The sequence below is a fragment of the Lynx canadensis genome, chromosome E1, assembly GCF_007474595.2.
Source record: "Lynx canadensis isolate LIC74 chromosome E1, mLynCan4.pri.v2, whole genome shotgun sequence".
Lineage (NCBI taxonomy): Eukaryota > Metazoa > Chordata > Mammalia > Carnivora > Felidae > Lynx > Lynx canadensis.
In genome coordinates, this window is record NC_044316.2 from 44,646,399 (window position 1) to 44,661,047 (window position 14,649).

A 14,649-nucleotide genomic window follows, 5' to 3' on the forward strand; every position below is an offset into this window, starting at 1 on the left:
TCAACTTTAATGTTCTAGAATCAAGGCTGTGAGACAGGTGTCCAAACCTCTGTGATGAGAATCACCTGCTGTGCTTGTTAAAGATGTGGTTTTACAGGCTGCCTCGGTGGAGATTCTGACGCTCTGGGTCAGGAACGGGAACCAGGAATGTGTCTTTTCATCAAGTACCTCCCGGGCGACTCTTATCAGAGAAGTTTGGGAAAGGCTGCAGCTGCAATCAGTCCCGATTCTAAAATGCCATCATTGGAAGCATCCAGTTGAAAACCATGATCATTACCTCCAGTATAATTGGGGGTGGGGGTGGGTCTCAGCCCCTAGTTACTCCTATCCTGTGCAAGATCTGACACAATGATCTGTTCCTTCATTTCCCTGCCTCCCTAGGCTTTTGCAATGGCTGCTACTTCTTGCCTTGTTTCTCTGTGGTTGTCTTCTTCTGTCCTTTCCCCACATCATCCCTGCTTGCTCCATGAGCTCTCACAGGGGAGACCCTCTTCAGCCCCCTTGCTCTCCCTCTAGGCCCTTGGATTCCTGCTGGTGGCCAGGAGCTCTCCGCCCAGCAGCAGACCTGGGTCCTCCGGTGTTTCCTGGCATTTCCTCCCGGCCATCCTGCCTGCCCCTCAAAGACAACACTCACGGAATGGGGCCCATTCTCTTCTTGCTTTCTCAGCCTTGACAAAGGCAACCTCCACAGGCCTAGTTTTCTGGGCCAGAGCTCCAGCTTCTCTTTGGTTCCTCCTTTTTCCTTATCCCCACACCCAGGAGTCACCACCAAGTACTGCCAGGAGTACTTCCTTGAACATCCCTCAAGCCCAGCCCTCTTCCCCGTCCCCTCTGCTTTTACTCCAGGACAAGCCCTTCTTATTTCTCTCCGGGTGCAGTGCACGTACAGCTTGTCTGGTCTCTCGGCCTCTGTCAGGCTGCTCTCACTCCCCTTTCAGGCCCCTCTCCATGCCACAGCCCACTTGTAAAAGTGCCAGTCGGGTCGCACCACATCTCACTTAGATCCCCTCCCGGGTTGATGCGCCAATGCCTTTCTGCTTGGCGTTCAAGGCCCTCAGGGACCTGGTCCTTGCCTCCCTCTAGGGTGTCAGCTTTATACTCTCCTCTTCCTAATTTAATTTGTAGGCTGACCCTAAAGCAGAGCTTCTCAGACTCATCTGTGCACACAAATACCCCAGAGATGCTACCAAAGGCAAGTTCTGGTTTGGTCAGTCTGGACTGGGATCTGAGGTTCTGTATTTCTACCAAGCTCTCAGGTGATGCCTCTGCTCCTGGTCTGGGGACGTTTTAAGGCCCAAGGCCCTAGACTACTTGGAGTTCCTCAGTTTTTTACCAGAAAGTTACAACCTGTCTTACATCTCAGACTAAAATGGCTTTGGTTGAGCAGCTTATAAAACGATGCCAGGCCTGGAGCAGCAGGTGGTGGGGGTGGGAGTCGGGATTTCCAAGCAGAGGGAGGACTGGGGACTGACCTTTCCCTACGGCCTAGTCTCCCCACAAGGTTTTGTTTTTTTGTTTTTTTTTTTTTTCCAACGTTTATTTATTTTTTGGGACAGAGAGAGACAGAGCATGAACGGGGGAGGGGCAGAGAGAGAGGGAGACACAGAATCGGAAGCAGGCTCCAGGCTCCGAGCCGTCAGCCCAGAGCCCGACGCGGGGCTCGAACTCCCGGACCGCGAGATCGTGACCTGGCTGAAGTCGGACGCCCAACCGACTGCGCCACCCAGGCGCCCCTCCCCACAAGGTTTTAATCCTCCCATCTACCTGGTGAGGTAGGTAACAACTCGACTTTACTGATGACGAAACTGAGTTCGGGGAAGTTGCCAGCTCACATTTGGGGCTATAAAGTAGTAGACCAGGATGCTGAGCCATGGCTTCCCGTTCTGGGCCCCGTGACCTCCCTGAGCCCCACGGTCTCGGAAGCGTTACCATAAACGACTGAGGATTAGTATTCTCTACGTGGAAAGAGCGTTCACTTATGGTGGTTGTTTTCTAGCTTGGGCAGATGGCCTGGAAAGTTGTTGGGACACCAAGGGACCTGCCTGGAAATTCATTAATCTTGGCCTTTCGAGAAAACCTTCCACAGAATTTATTTGCAAGGTAGGTTATGAAGATTTGGGATTTGCGTCAAATTTCTCTTCCAGGCCGCCCTTCAAATAAATATTTCCCGACTCACAAGAGACCACGGTTACGTTAGATGTTTATCTTTTTAAATCTGAGTTCACTGCTTTTTCTTGGTTTTGCAAGAATACGTCCTCCCGAGAAGCCATTATTGAGCTGAATAGGCTTTGCTACTCCCACAAATGTGAATCTGGTAATGACTAACGTTGAACTCAGTAATAAGTGAGGATAATTTCAGAACACTTGGCTTTGTTTAAAAGGGCAAGATTTTGGAAGCAGGCTCTAGGACTCCATCCAGATCCATTTTCCTGGCACAGAACTAGGAGACCGTGCCCAAGCTCTAGGTGACAGGAGAGGGCATGCTCTTTTCCCGTGGGCCGGGCACTGAGGCAGAGAGGTCTGCAGGACTCCGGGCGCCAGAACCCCGCAGCACAGTGGCCTTTGGATGCCTCTACGCATCCTGGAAAAGGAAGATGGCTCCTTTACAACTCAGGCTAGCACTGGGCGGGGTCTCGGGTATAGGCAGGAGGCCAGGAGGCCATAGTAGCTCCCTGTGCTTCTCTGTCCCCCAGCGTTTGCGGGGCCTGGAGACCTGCTCAGCTTCTCCCAGATCCATGCAGAATTCTGAAAGAATATGTAGCTCTGCTTCTGTCCCTCCCTGGACCAGAGTTCACCTTGATCGTGAAATAGGATTTCTGAATCCGTTGCACATCAGACACAGCTGGGTCTGGACTCGCTGCCCGACTTTTCCATGTCTTTTTGGAGATAAAGCAAATCTCTGGCTTGGTGAATGCTTTCTGATTATTCATTTCTCCCCCTTTTGTGTTCTGCTCTGGAAATTCAGGGTGTAGTAAAAGTGTTTGTACCTGAATTTATATTAGGATTTAAAAAATATAACTCGATTTTTGGTAAAGGGGAAAAAAAGGATTGTGGGGAGTGGGGGCAACATTAAGACAGAGAAAACAAGGTTTTATAATTCATTCCCTACTAAACACAGTTCTTGTGTCCTAGATATCAATATGCTGTAATTTACCAGGTATTTAATTGTAACAGGCACTGTTCTAATGGCTGAGCGTACATTTTATCGTTGAAACTTCACAGCAATCCCAGGAGGTGGGATCTGTTTTGACCCCCCACTTTACAGATGAGGAAACTGAGGCACAGAGAAGTCACTTGCCCAAAGGCACACAAGCAAATAAGAAATGGTACCCAGATGCTAATCCAAGCATTTTGACTCTAAGGCACTTCCCCGACACTACACGGAGGCGGGGGGGGGGGGGGGGGGGGGGGGTGGGTAACACGGAGAATTACAAGCCAACTCATTTAGCAGCAGTTTGATGGAATATATGAACTTACTTAATTTAAAATGCGTGAACTCCTTCTAAAAGAGTGTGAAGAACAATGAAAATCTGACACCTTCTCAGTTATAAATCTATTGGTAGAGGGCACCATGGGTTCCTCTATTGTAAATAGCCTTCTTGGGGGTTCTAGATGGTAGGTCACATGGATATAAGGAAAAACTTGATTTCAATGGATTATCATTACATAGATTCGCGTGTAAGGCAATCCACATTTCCCAGCTATATTATTTTATTCAGGAAAAGCCTGGTAGAACTCGGTATGGAAGGTTAGTCTATTACACAGGTGTTGCAAAGGGATTTCACTGGCTTGGATGCTTCAATTTGACACAGAATCTCAGTTCTGAAATGGGAGGAGTTTTGGTGACTCACTGTCAACTTTGGCTCACCCCCAAAATGCTTTAGGAAAATATTCCTCTACAGAGGTAAAGAAAAACAGGAACCTGGTGAGCTGGATCAATGTGTCTAGATAATTCAGACCCCCAATCCTCTTTTTCTAGAACCACAGGAGAGTCCTTTGAATTTTCTGAGTTGCTAGCGTCACTCAACTAGACTTTTCCTGAAAAGACTCAGCTTAAATTCTCACCATGTCTCTGGGCTCTCATTTCACTGTGCTAATTAAGGAACTCTGAGGGTGCATCTACACATGTAAAACGAGTGGATCTTAACACGCCAACGCTTTGCTTTTAGCCAACTTCGTGAATCCAGTTTGCTGTACAACTGATCAGGCTTCTGTAGCAACCGGCATTGATCACCAGGACCGCTGTGCTCACTGGACAGCCAGGCCCCAGTCTAGCCCCTTCCTGCGCGGGTCCTGGACATGGTCTGGGGTCATAATAGGACGATAAAGCTGGTACTTTTTAAAAGCTTTTACTCCAAGTAACATCCCTCATTTGATGAAATAGGTGGCCTTCTGCCAACTTGGCTCTCTTGCCTAAACCTTGGTGTTTCCAGGCTAGTAATTCTTCAGACGTGATGTTTTATAAAATGTAAAGTGAATTAATTCTTCCTTTTGTCAGTGTTGTAAGGTCCATCTGGAGTTTGCTCGGTCAGAAAAGCATCTGTATTAATCACACAAACTAAGATCATCTAGTGGGCCTAAACCGTACATTTTAATGATTTTACTTGACAGATGACAAAGTAGCCCAAGCAAATAGCTACCCAGTTTTAGCAAGAAGGTTAGAAATCATATCTAGTGAATGGAATTGCATTATTTAAACTTCAATTTTTTTTTTACTAAAAACCTCCCCAATTCAATAAATGACCACATATATTTTGAAGTAATTGGGGAATCATCTTATCTGCCCTATTCCATTCTTAAACAGCTGAATTGAAAACATGCTTCCTACTGGGGCGCCTGGGTGGCTCAGTGGGTTAAACGTCTGACTGTGGCCTGGGTCATGATCTCATGGTGTGTGAGTTTGAGCCCCCTCGTAGGGCTCTGTGCTGATAGCTCAGAGCCTGGAGCCTTCTTTGGATTCTGTGTCTCCCTCTCTCTCTGCCCCTTTTCCATGTGCCCTCTTTGTCACTCAAATATAAATATTAAAAAAAAATTTTAAACACACTTCCTACTAAAAGTCTTAAAAATGAGAAATTGTTAACTATTAATGATACTTTCCCCTAATTAAATAAGGAAAAAGTTTTGGGGCTTTGCTTGGAAGGACATCATTTCAGATTTCTTTTTTTTTTTTTTTTTTTTTACCTCATTAAAGCAACAAAATGTGGGTGGTTAATCTGAGGGAAAGCTGCCATTTTCTAAAAATGCATTAAGACTTAACTGGACGGGTGGTTGCATGACAAGAGCTATTTAGGATTAGAAAGTAGTTGTGATTTGTATTTAAATGAATTGCACGCTATTTACAAATTCTTCGGCAGTTAATTTGGATCCTTTCCATTCTACTGCAAGCAGAAGGCAGACCTTTCTGCCTAGTTACCCCAACTTCGAAGTCAGTTCCTGGAGGAATCAAGTTTGTCCTCCATATGTTGGCTTTGATGGGGATGAGCCCGAGGGACTCTACGCTTTCACTTGAATTTATCCTCTTTCTGGATACTATTAAATCATTCCTGCCTCAAGCGGAGGACTGATCTCTGCTTCAAAGGCAGCTAAAGAGTGAATTATTTACCAAATTGCACAAAAGGGAGGATGTATCAAGCCCCCTTTCTCCCAGAGAGGACAACCCCAGTATTGGAGGACTTTATTACTCTCTCTTTCTTGGCTATAAATTATGCCATTCAGATGCTTTTGAAAGCTTCTCTTCATGCTCTCGCTTGAGTCATAAAATTTGATACCTGGGGCCAAATGCCTTCCCCATCCCCACCCCAGAAGGGTAAGGAAGACGAAAAGGCACCAATTCTAGGAAAGTGTCACACAAAGCCAATGACTGGGCAGCAAATTTGGGCAGTGGGAACAGTTGTTCTGGATAAGTCACACCTTCTTGACTTGCTCTTCTACTCTAGAATGAATTTTACCACTTGTATAAGATCACCGGACCCTCCAAAACCTGAATTCGCCACTCAGAGGGCCCTCGGTGTAACCGGTACCACCAGTCTGAGTGTTGGCATTACCTGTAGCGCTGGGATTTTAGAGTTTGTGAATTTCCACACATCAAGCACTCACCTGAAGAGGGTTTGCTGGGGCCCACCTTCTCCGGTTTCCGTGGGGTCATGGTACTTTTATGTTTCTGTTTGACTGATGTTTGGTCAATTGCCGGAAGTCTGGAATCACCCTTGACCGCAGAACTCTTGGTGGAAAGTCTTGGTTCGGCTACAGAATCCTCCTCACCAGAACTCTACCGGAAATGAAAGGTGTCTGAGTATTAATGGGCAAATAGGTCATCTCTGCTGGGCAGAGAGGGAAAAAGAGACTAGCTGACTGCAGGGATCCCTCCAACACTAACACTGGAATATCCCGCCATGCTTAATATGCCCTTTTACCAGTGAGGTTTTGATGGACTGTATCAATTTAGAAGAATCAATTAGAAATAATAGCAAAGTTAATGAGACTATTTTGCAGAACACCATAAAAAGGAGACACTTCTACGAGTCTATCTTGTAGAACGTTATGAAAAGAATACATTTCTGACCCTTAAGTAATTTGATGACCAACAAACAGCTCATGTTATGAAAGCTATGTATGAAAGCAAAAGAAACAATCAATGCCCTTAAACTTCTTGCTTTTGTTATCTGAACTGCTTTGGGGGTGGGTGAGGAAAGATGTTCCTAATGGTAATCATATACTTGACAATGAAAAGGAAATTTAGATAGTGTGTTGGGACTGAAAAAATTAGACCTCCGTTTACTGTTCTGAATTACTGGGTGCAACGTGAGACAGACTAATCTTTTTAAGAGTCTCCTAGTTGTCCGTCTTCTATAAAGAAGTCGGTATAAATCTACGCACAGCCAAATCATGATTCCTGCAGCGTCAGAGTGTCTCGGCGCAGCCTTGCCAACACAACAAAAATTATCCAGGCATTCGATAGTTTTCTACTTTGCCGCCACTACGCTCACCAAAAGAATAATGAAAGCAACGTAACTGGCTATGGGAAATCTGGTCACAGTGGGTGAGTTAAGTCCTACCTCATGGTTTTAGGTCCTGGTGTTATGATTTGTGATACACTCTGCAACAAAGTAAACCCCAAGGTCTCCGCCCCTCCCTCCCCAGGGGGAGGGTCACTCAGTTCTTCTACAGGCACATTAGTCCAGTCTTGGGAAAGTCCTCTCAGGATGCACGGTCTTCTGCAGACAGAGTGCTACATTAATGCCCCCCTCTTCCCCGAACGTGGCGATTTGTATTGATCTTGCTCATCGTTCCCGCTGACAATTGTGGCATTTTCATTTCAAGGGCTCCTGACTCAGGAAAATACCCTGAGTAGCTTTGAATTATTGGGTGCAACAGAAGACAAACTAAATTCTAAAAAAAAACTCCCCTGCTTGTCAGTCTTCTTCAAAGATGTCTGTATAAATCTACAGGTGGACAGATCATTATCCTCTAAGATTATAAATTGTTGTTTTGTAATTTAGAGTCTGGAGACAGCCTTCAAACAAATAATTATTGTTTCTCCCTGTGTTTTCAGAAAACAAATCAGATAAAGAGACAGGAAAAAGAAAGGACTTAATGAACTGGTTGTTCTCCATTTTCCTTTTCAATTCTGGAATTTAATAGAAATCCTTGAAAATGATCCTGAAATGTCAAAGGTGAAGCATTAAGTCATTTTTAAAAAAGTTTATTTATTTAGTTTTGAGAGGAAGAGTGTGAGCAGGGAGGTGGCAGGGAGAGAGGGAGAGAGAAAATCCCAAGCAGGCTCTGCACTGTCAATGCAGAGCTCAACATGGAGCTTGAGCTCATGAACCGTGAGATCATGACCTGAGCCAAAATCAAGAGTCAGACACTTAACTGACTGAGCTACCCAGGCACCCTATGAAGCTTTACGTCATTTCTGAACATGAGACAGGTTCTCTGTTTTCAGAGTAGGAAATGTGGGCAAATTTTAATTATGATGCCCAAGACTGTCCTAGGCAAGGAGAACGTCAGTGAACATGGGATGGAATTTTTTCCACAAACTGCCCAACAAATACCTCATGTGAGTGAGTGGACAATAGAAAGGGTCTATTCTTCAGCCCTTTATTTCTAGCCAATGCAAAGGCAGGAAAAAGATAGTCTGGGCTACGACTACCAATATCCATGGTTACAGTATCAGGAGCAATAATAGCGTCCACCGTTACTGGTGGGTCTGTCACCCTCAGCCAGGGCTGGATTCTTTGCTTGTCCCGGGCAGTGGTGAATTGGGAGGAGTTGGTTACAAGACTTTTGATTGGGTGGGTGTTAAGCCATATTTTATCCTTCCTTCACCCACTCATTATACTTCAAGCCTTTAATAGCACCAAAGGTGAACGACAGTTTGGTCCACGAGACAGTGCCTATTACATAGGGAATAGTGTACCTGTGCTCTGAATACATCCTTTTCCGGTTCCTAGTTCCATCAGCCTTACTTACTTCCAGTTGCTAATCATTCTTAAGAGTCTAGAAATTGCCGCTGGAAGGGGGTGTTTTGTCAGTGGGAAACTAAAGTCGCAATGGCAGAAATAATAATACTTATGATGAATGTGCTTGCTTCACTAATCGTAAGCAAATCATTTCAACTTTTTTTGTGCCTTTGTTCACGTCTTCTTGTGTTCTCTGCCATTCTCTCTCCTCTCTTATGAAAACGCATAATATTAATCAGGGAGGATGATCCTTGGTGTGACAAGTGTAGTAACTCATTCTGGCACCAAAGTGTAGTATTTAAGACTTCCTGGGAGGGGATTCTGGGTTTCCCAGGGTTATTGTGCGACATAGTGTTAATTTTGGTTCATCTCTGCATCTCAGAATTTTCCATCCATGAACCATAGTGTCTACCTTGTGGTGGTTCTGCGAGGATTAAATGAGTTAGGACGTGCTCGTAGCACTTAGAACAATACCAGGCATGCAGTAAATGCCATGTGAGTGTTGGCTTTTGTAATTACCCATTTAAAAAATTAACTCGCTAACAACCGAATATTAACTACCTGTGGTTGAAAGCAAAACCCAAATCCCCAGTGAGAAATACTATTGGATTTTCACTTCATCCGAAGAAATGTGAGCAGAGAGATAGATCAGATCTTACATCGGACTCTTGATTTATTTATTGATTGATTTATTATTTTTGAGAGAGAGAGAGAGAGAGAGAGAGCACGCACAAGTTGGGGAGGGGCAGAGAGAGAGAGAAGGAGACACAGAATCTGAAGCAGGCTCCAGGCTCTGGCTGTCAGCACAGAGCCCAACTCGGGGCCCGAACCCACGAGCTGTGATATCATGACCTGAACTGAAGGCGGACACCTAACCGACTGAGCCACCCAGGCGCACCTGGACCCTTGGTTTCTTTCACAAGCTATTGAATTTATGATTGTCTTCTAAGTATCCAGCTGAAATTTGTCTGGTCTTAAGAAAATATGGCACGATTTCTTTTTCAGACAGTAAAGCTCTAACGGAAAATATTTAACAACAGTCAGAGATTATCAAACAATAATCATTCAGTTATTTTGATTTAAAGTTGATTTTAAAACTGTCTTTTCCCCCCTTGTAATTTTGAACAGTAATTACAATGTTCATTTCTTCCCCCATATGTTCCTAAGTTGAAATGTCACATGGAGGTGGAGGCAACAGCACATTTTGCTATTCCTTTGGGGGAAGAAAACCAGCTTTGTCTTTCAAAATCAAAGTCTAAAGCATTAAAAAAAAAAAAACCTAACTAGAAAGAAACTTTTAAAAATCAAGCTACAGGATACATGTGAGGATTCTCAGTTCCCTATTCATAATTTGGTAAGAAAGTCCTAATAAAGCCATGTGAATAGAAATAAGCTATTGTCGAAATGAACATTTTTCTAGAGTGTTATTACTTGTGTATTTATCGTTCTCCCCCGGTCCCCCACTTGCTCTTCTGGCAGAATAGACTACCTTGCCCAGGGCAAGGCTCTCTCCAAAGTTCAGAGAGAGACTCCTGTCTGGGAGTCCCATTAGGGACTTCCATAGGGAACGACTTATTGATGCTGTAATGGTTCTAGTTAGGCCTCCTGGGAGACGGAGACCCAGGGGTTGGGAAGTGGAACACATTGCCTCCGGGACGTGAGAATGATGAGATCATTTCGCCTGGGACCTCACAATGTGGGATCTGGAATGGCAAGGTGACAGTGAACAGAGACAATTAGAAGAGAAGGAGACCTAAGTAGTCAGGGATGGACGAGACCAGGTTATTTTCCAGCTCTTGCCCGATGGCTCATTTCCAAGACCCAGGAAAGTGGTCCTCAAATGGGATGGCCCCTCTCTCCTGCCCTCCCTCCTTCAGGGCGTGCTACTGCACTCTGATTGACGTAGACTAGCCCCATTTTTGCCACATGTCATGTGATGGAAAGCTGGGCTGAGCAGATCTCCCGATATGGTGTGGATCAGGGTACGACCTGCTGCGAACAAGAGGAAAAGAGTAGTGTCGGGCTATTGCCAGAGAAGGACCGTGTGTTTATGACACTTGAAATAAGTATGTTTTCATGAGAACATGAAAGACAGTGACCAACGCGGTGACACTTGACGTCCAAACAGTAACAGCACGGGAAGGGTGACTGAAGGACTGTGGGTGCGAACGTGTACCTTCAAGTTTCCAAAGTCTACGTTCAAATTGTGCCTCAGACACAGAAACAGCCTTAGAGAATCGAAGGTGGCTTGTATACGGAGCATTCTGGACAGGGTGGACTCCTTTGTGCATTCAAGAAGCATAAACGCATGTTCTACACAGAGGGCTGGCTTGTCACAAAGCAGGCTAACCTGTCTCTAATCTAGAAAAAACTCTAAAAGCAGCAAAGTCCTTCGCATGTTCAGGACAGTGTTGAGCTCCATTTCGCTGCAAGATGCTTTTTGGAGTCGGGGGGCTGCCACGTGTGTAAATATCACATGCATCTGTGTCTACCATGGACTTCAGTGAAGAGCGCCCCACCCCCCACCTGCCACGGTCTCTGTGATTTTCATGCTAGCAAGTTGGAATGACTCAGCCTGAGACACTGATCTGTCACTAGTGGCCTTGGTCAAAGTCTTCCCAACATCTGATGACCACGGCGTCGGCTCCCTGAAGGAGGGGCACGTGAGACCATAGAATTTGCTTCGTGATGACTCTCCATCTGACTGTGGCATGGCCTCTGGGTGAAGCTCAGAGCTGCAAGCTACTCAAATGGCAGACACGACAGGTTTTCTGACACTTGCTAGCTATTTCTTGTAATGCAAATTAATCCCTTGTGAGTTGTAGAAATCACTCTTGTGGGTGGTGACACATTTTCATGCTTTTGGGGACCTGTGCGAGTGAGTGAGTGCGTATGATGTGCTCTGGGATGGAGTTCTGTGTGGTGGGCAGCAGGTGTGTGGCCAGAAAATGCTGGATTTTTAAAATTTGAACACTAAAGTGTAGTGGTTAGTAACACATACACATACTAACCACTAAAGTGTAGTGGTTAGTAACTGCCCTCCGTTGAATATTTCTCAAGTAGAGTTTGGCTGCAATAAATTTTTCCTCCATTCTTTATTTGAATTCCTGTGCCCCTTTTAGCTGAGAGGAGCCTCTGAGGAACATGAAAGATTTGGCCATCAAATGGAGATCCTCTACAAAAGTACCTCCTACTCGAAATAATATGTCGTACAACGTGGGAATTAATTGAGAAGCATCATTTGCAACGACTATGCCTTCAACCCTACTCAAGCACCAGGAAGGCACTTAAAGACAAGAAGCTTGCGGTGGGAGAGATGAGATTATAATCTCATGAAATGCAAAACAACATTTAATTAAGCGATAAATCGGGTGGCACCAATTCTGAATTCCAAAGGAACGCACAGAAAAAGATGCGAAGTCAAGGCAGGGTTCCTGAGGTTTCTGGAACCTGAAGTATGAGTGGTGACTGCCTTAGGCTGGAGGCAGCACAGGAGCCAAGGTATGGATAGAGTAATGAGTAGGGCATGATTCTCAGACGACAGGGCAAGGGGCCAGAGCAGAGAGTGGGGGAGGAGGGGGAGAGAGAAAGCTGGATGGCAGGGTGGCGTCAGATTGGGGGGGGGGGGGCCTGAGATGCAAGCAAAGAATTGAGAGTCAATGTGATAGAAAATGGGGTCCAACTGAAGGTTTCTGAGTAGAAAAATGCTTAACATGGTTTCTAAGATGAGCATGTATGTTTCTCTCAGAGCGGGAAAAGAAAGCATCCTGAAAATTTGCCAGTGAAATGATCTTTTCATAGTTTCAATGGCTTTTTTTGGTGAAGTGTAACTCTTCATTACAAAAGGAATGCATGCTCCTAATGGACATATAAAGAGAAGCCTAAGAAAGAAAATTTAAAACATTCAAAGCCCCATTAACCTAGAACTAAAAACTGCAAGCAGCTTGGTTTATATTCTTTAAGACTCCCTTTTAATGACTGCGATGGATTTCCACTGAAATCCCTTCTCAAGCAATAGGGTGAAGCTGGGATATGGCCACCCTCCTTGAACAGAACGTTTCCATCTCCCCTGCCACGTGGTGTGGCCTCGGAGGAAAGTCTCTCCCACCGAGTGGGAATGAAAGTGTCTGCCTCACTTCTGCCTCAGTGTCTGGCCCGGCACTTCAGCTAGAAAGGCAACAACTTTGAAAGTCATGCATTGAAGACAACCGAACTGTTATCAGCCCGAGTCTCTGAAAGTCTTGGTGGAGGAGAGCTGTCTGCCCATCTGGTTCGTCCAGCCTGAACTGTCACACGTGCAAGAACTAAACTGCCTTGATTCACTCATCATATTTTTGGTCCCTTTGTTACACCAGCTGACGTTACGCTAACACATGTTTATGCCTATACAAGTGTGATTAAAAAAATAGAATTGCACCATACATACTGTTTCACTTAACAATACGTTGCATCAACAGATACCTTTTAATAATGTTTCAATCTTATTCTGAAAATGTCAAATCTATAGAGCAGTCGAAAGAACGGTACAAAAAACAGCCATTACTCTATTTGCACGCTACGCTCTCTTGAGCCCGCTCTCACACAAGTATGCGCACACTCTCTCTCTATATATATTCTTTTTCTAAAGAATTTCAAAGTCACTAGACTTCATGATAGTTCACCCCTAAATACTTAAACATCCATCTCTTATCAAAATAGACATTCTCCTGCAAAGCCACAGTACCAGCCATCTTACCTAAAAAAATGTAATATTTCCGTGACATTGTCTAATACGTACAGCATATTCAAATTGTCCCCCAAATGTCTCTCCAGCTGTTTGTTTTGATCTATGATCCAGTCAAGGTACTTAGATTGCATGCGGTTTTTATGTCCCTTTTTCTTTGGTTTTCTGCCTTTTTGGCTTTTTCATGTTTTTTACTGTTTTGGAGAGTCCCAGCCCCATAGAAGGTCTTACGTTCTGAATTTGATTGTTTTCTCATGATAAAATTCAGGTTAACCATTTTGGGTATGCATATTCTATAGGTGGTGTGGTGTCCTTCTGTATAACGTCACACATCAGCACCTAACAATGCTATTGGTAATGCTGTTTGATCTCTAGCTAAGGTGGTGACTGCCAGATGCCTTCAATGTAAACAACATTTCCCCCCATTGTAATTAGTAGGTAATCTATGAATGATTCTTTGACACTGAATAGCCTATTCATAAACAACACTTTACCCAATGATTTTAATGTCTCTTGATGTACTTTTCCTGAATTGATAATCATTTGGGGGTAGTAGCAAAACAATTTTTTTTTTCCAATTCTGTCATTTCTCCTACAATTAATAACTGGCATTCTTCTCTAGAGAAGAACATTCCCCCCACCTTCTCTTTTATTTATGTACATATTTAATTTATTTATTATCACTGCAGTCTCAAGGATATATTTTCTTCAATTATCTCATCACATTCTTTCATGCTCAAATTGTACCAAAATTGGTGAGTGGGAGTCCACTGAAGTTGACTTTTGACATGAGTTTTTGAGCACTTCTTTACTTTCTGGTACAATAAAAATATCATAGTTTCCCCCTTGTATTTTACCTGTCTGAGATCTGGAATCCAAGTAGCTCTGGTTCCTTTTAGTTAAAATGGTAGTTAGGACTTAATATCAATGCTGGGTGTGTTCATTGCTACTAGAATGACACTGTTCCTAAGTCCTTTCAATAGAATTCATTAGAAATATGTATTTAGGGGCACCTGGGTGGTTCAGCCGGTTGAGTGTCTGGCTTCGGCTCAGGTGATGATCTCATGGTTCGTGGGTTTGAGCCCCGCATTGGGCTCTGTGCTGACAGCTCAGAGCTTGGAGCCTGCTTCAGATTCTGTGTCTCCCTCCCTCTCTGCCCCTCTTCTGCTCATGCTCTGTCTCTGTCTCTCTCAAAAATAAGTACACTTAAAAAATATGTATTTAAAAAAATCAGGAGTTCACAGCAATCTTTCTAATTAAAATTTAACACTATATAGAGCTTTCCATTCCTTTGAAAAGCTTTATATTCGTATTTTACATTTAGCATCTTTATTCCTTAATTATATTAATATTTTTATTCACGTTTTGCTCTGTAATAAATGTGAAATAATGTCAGAATTACAATACAAATATTACTGTAAGAATAAACCCACTAAGTAAAGTTCATTCTTTCTTGGTAGTTCT

The 14,649-nt window shown here is 44.0% G+C and overlaps 1 protein-coding gene across 1 annotated transcript in view; it reads right to left on the reverse strand.

The window, feature by feature from the left end:
* The window catches only part of MARCHF10 (membrane associated ring-CH-type finger 10), an 85,078-nt gene that overhangs the window by 38,805 nt on the left and 31,624 nt on the right, over window positions 1-14,649 (reverse strand). The window contains exon 4 of the mRNA XM_030296811.1: window positions 6,097-6,268. Within this exon, the coding sequence (XP_030152671.1) occupies window positions 6,097-6,268 (172 nt within the window). The remainder of the gene's footprint in view (window positions 1-6,096; window positions 6,269-14,649) is intronic.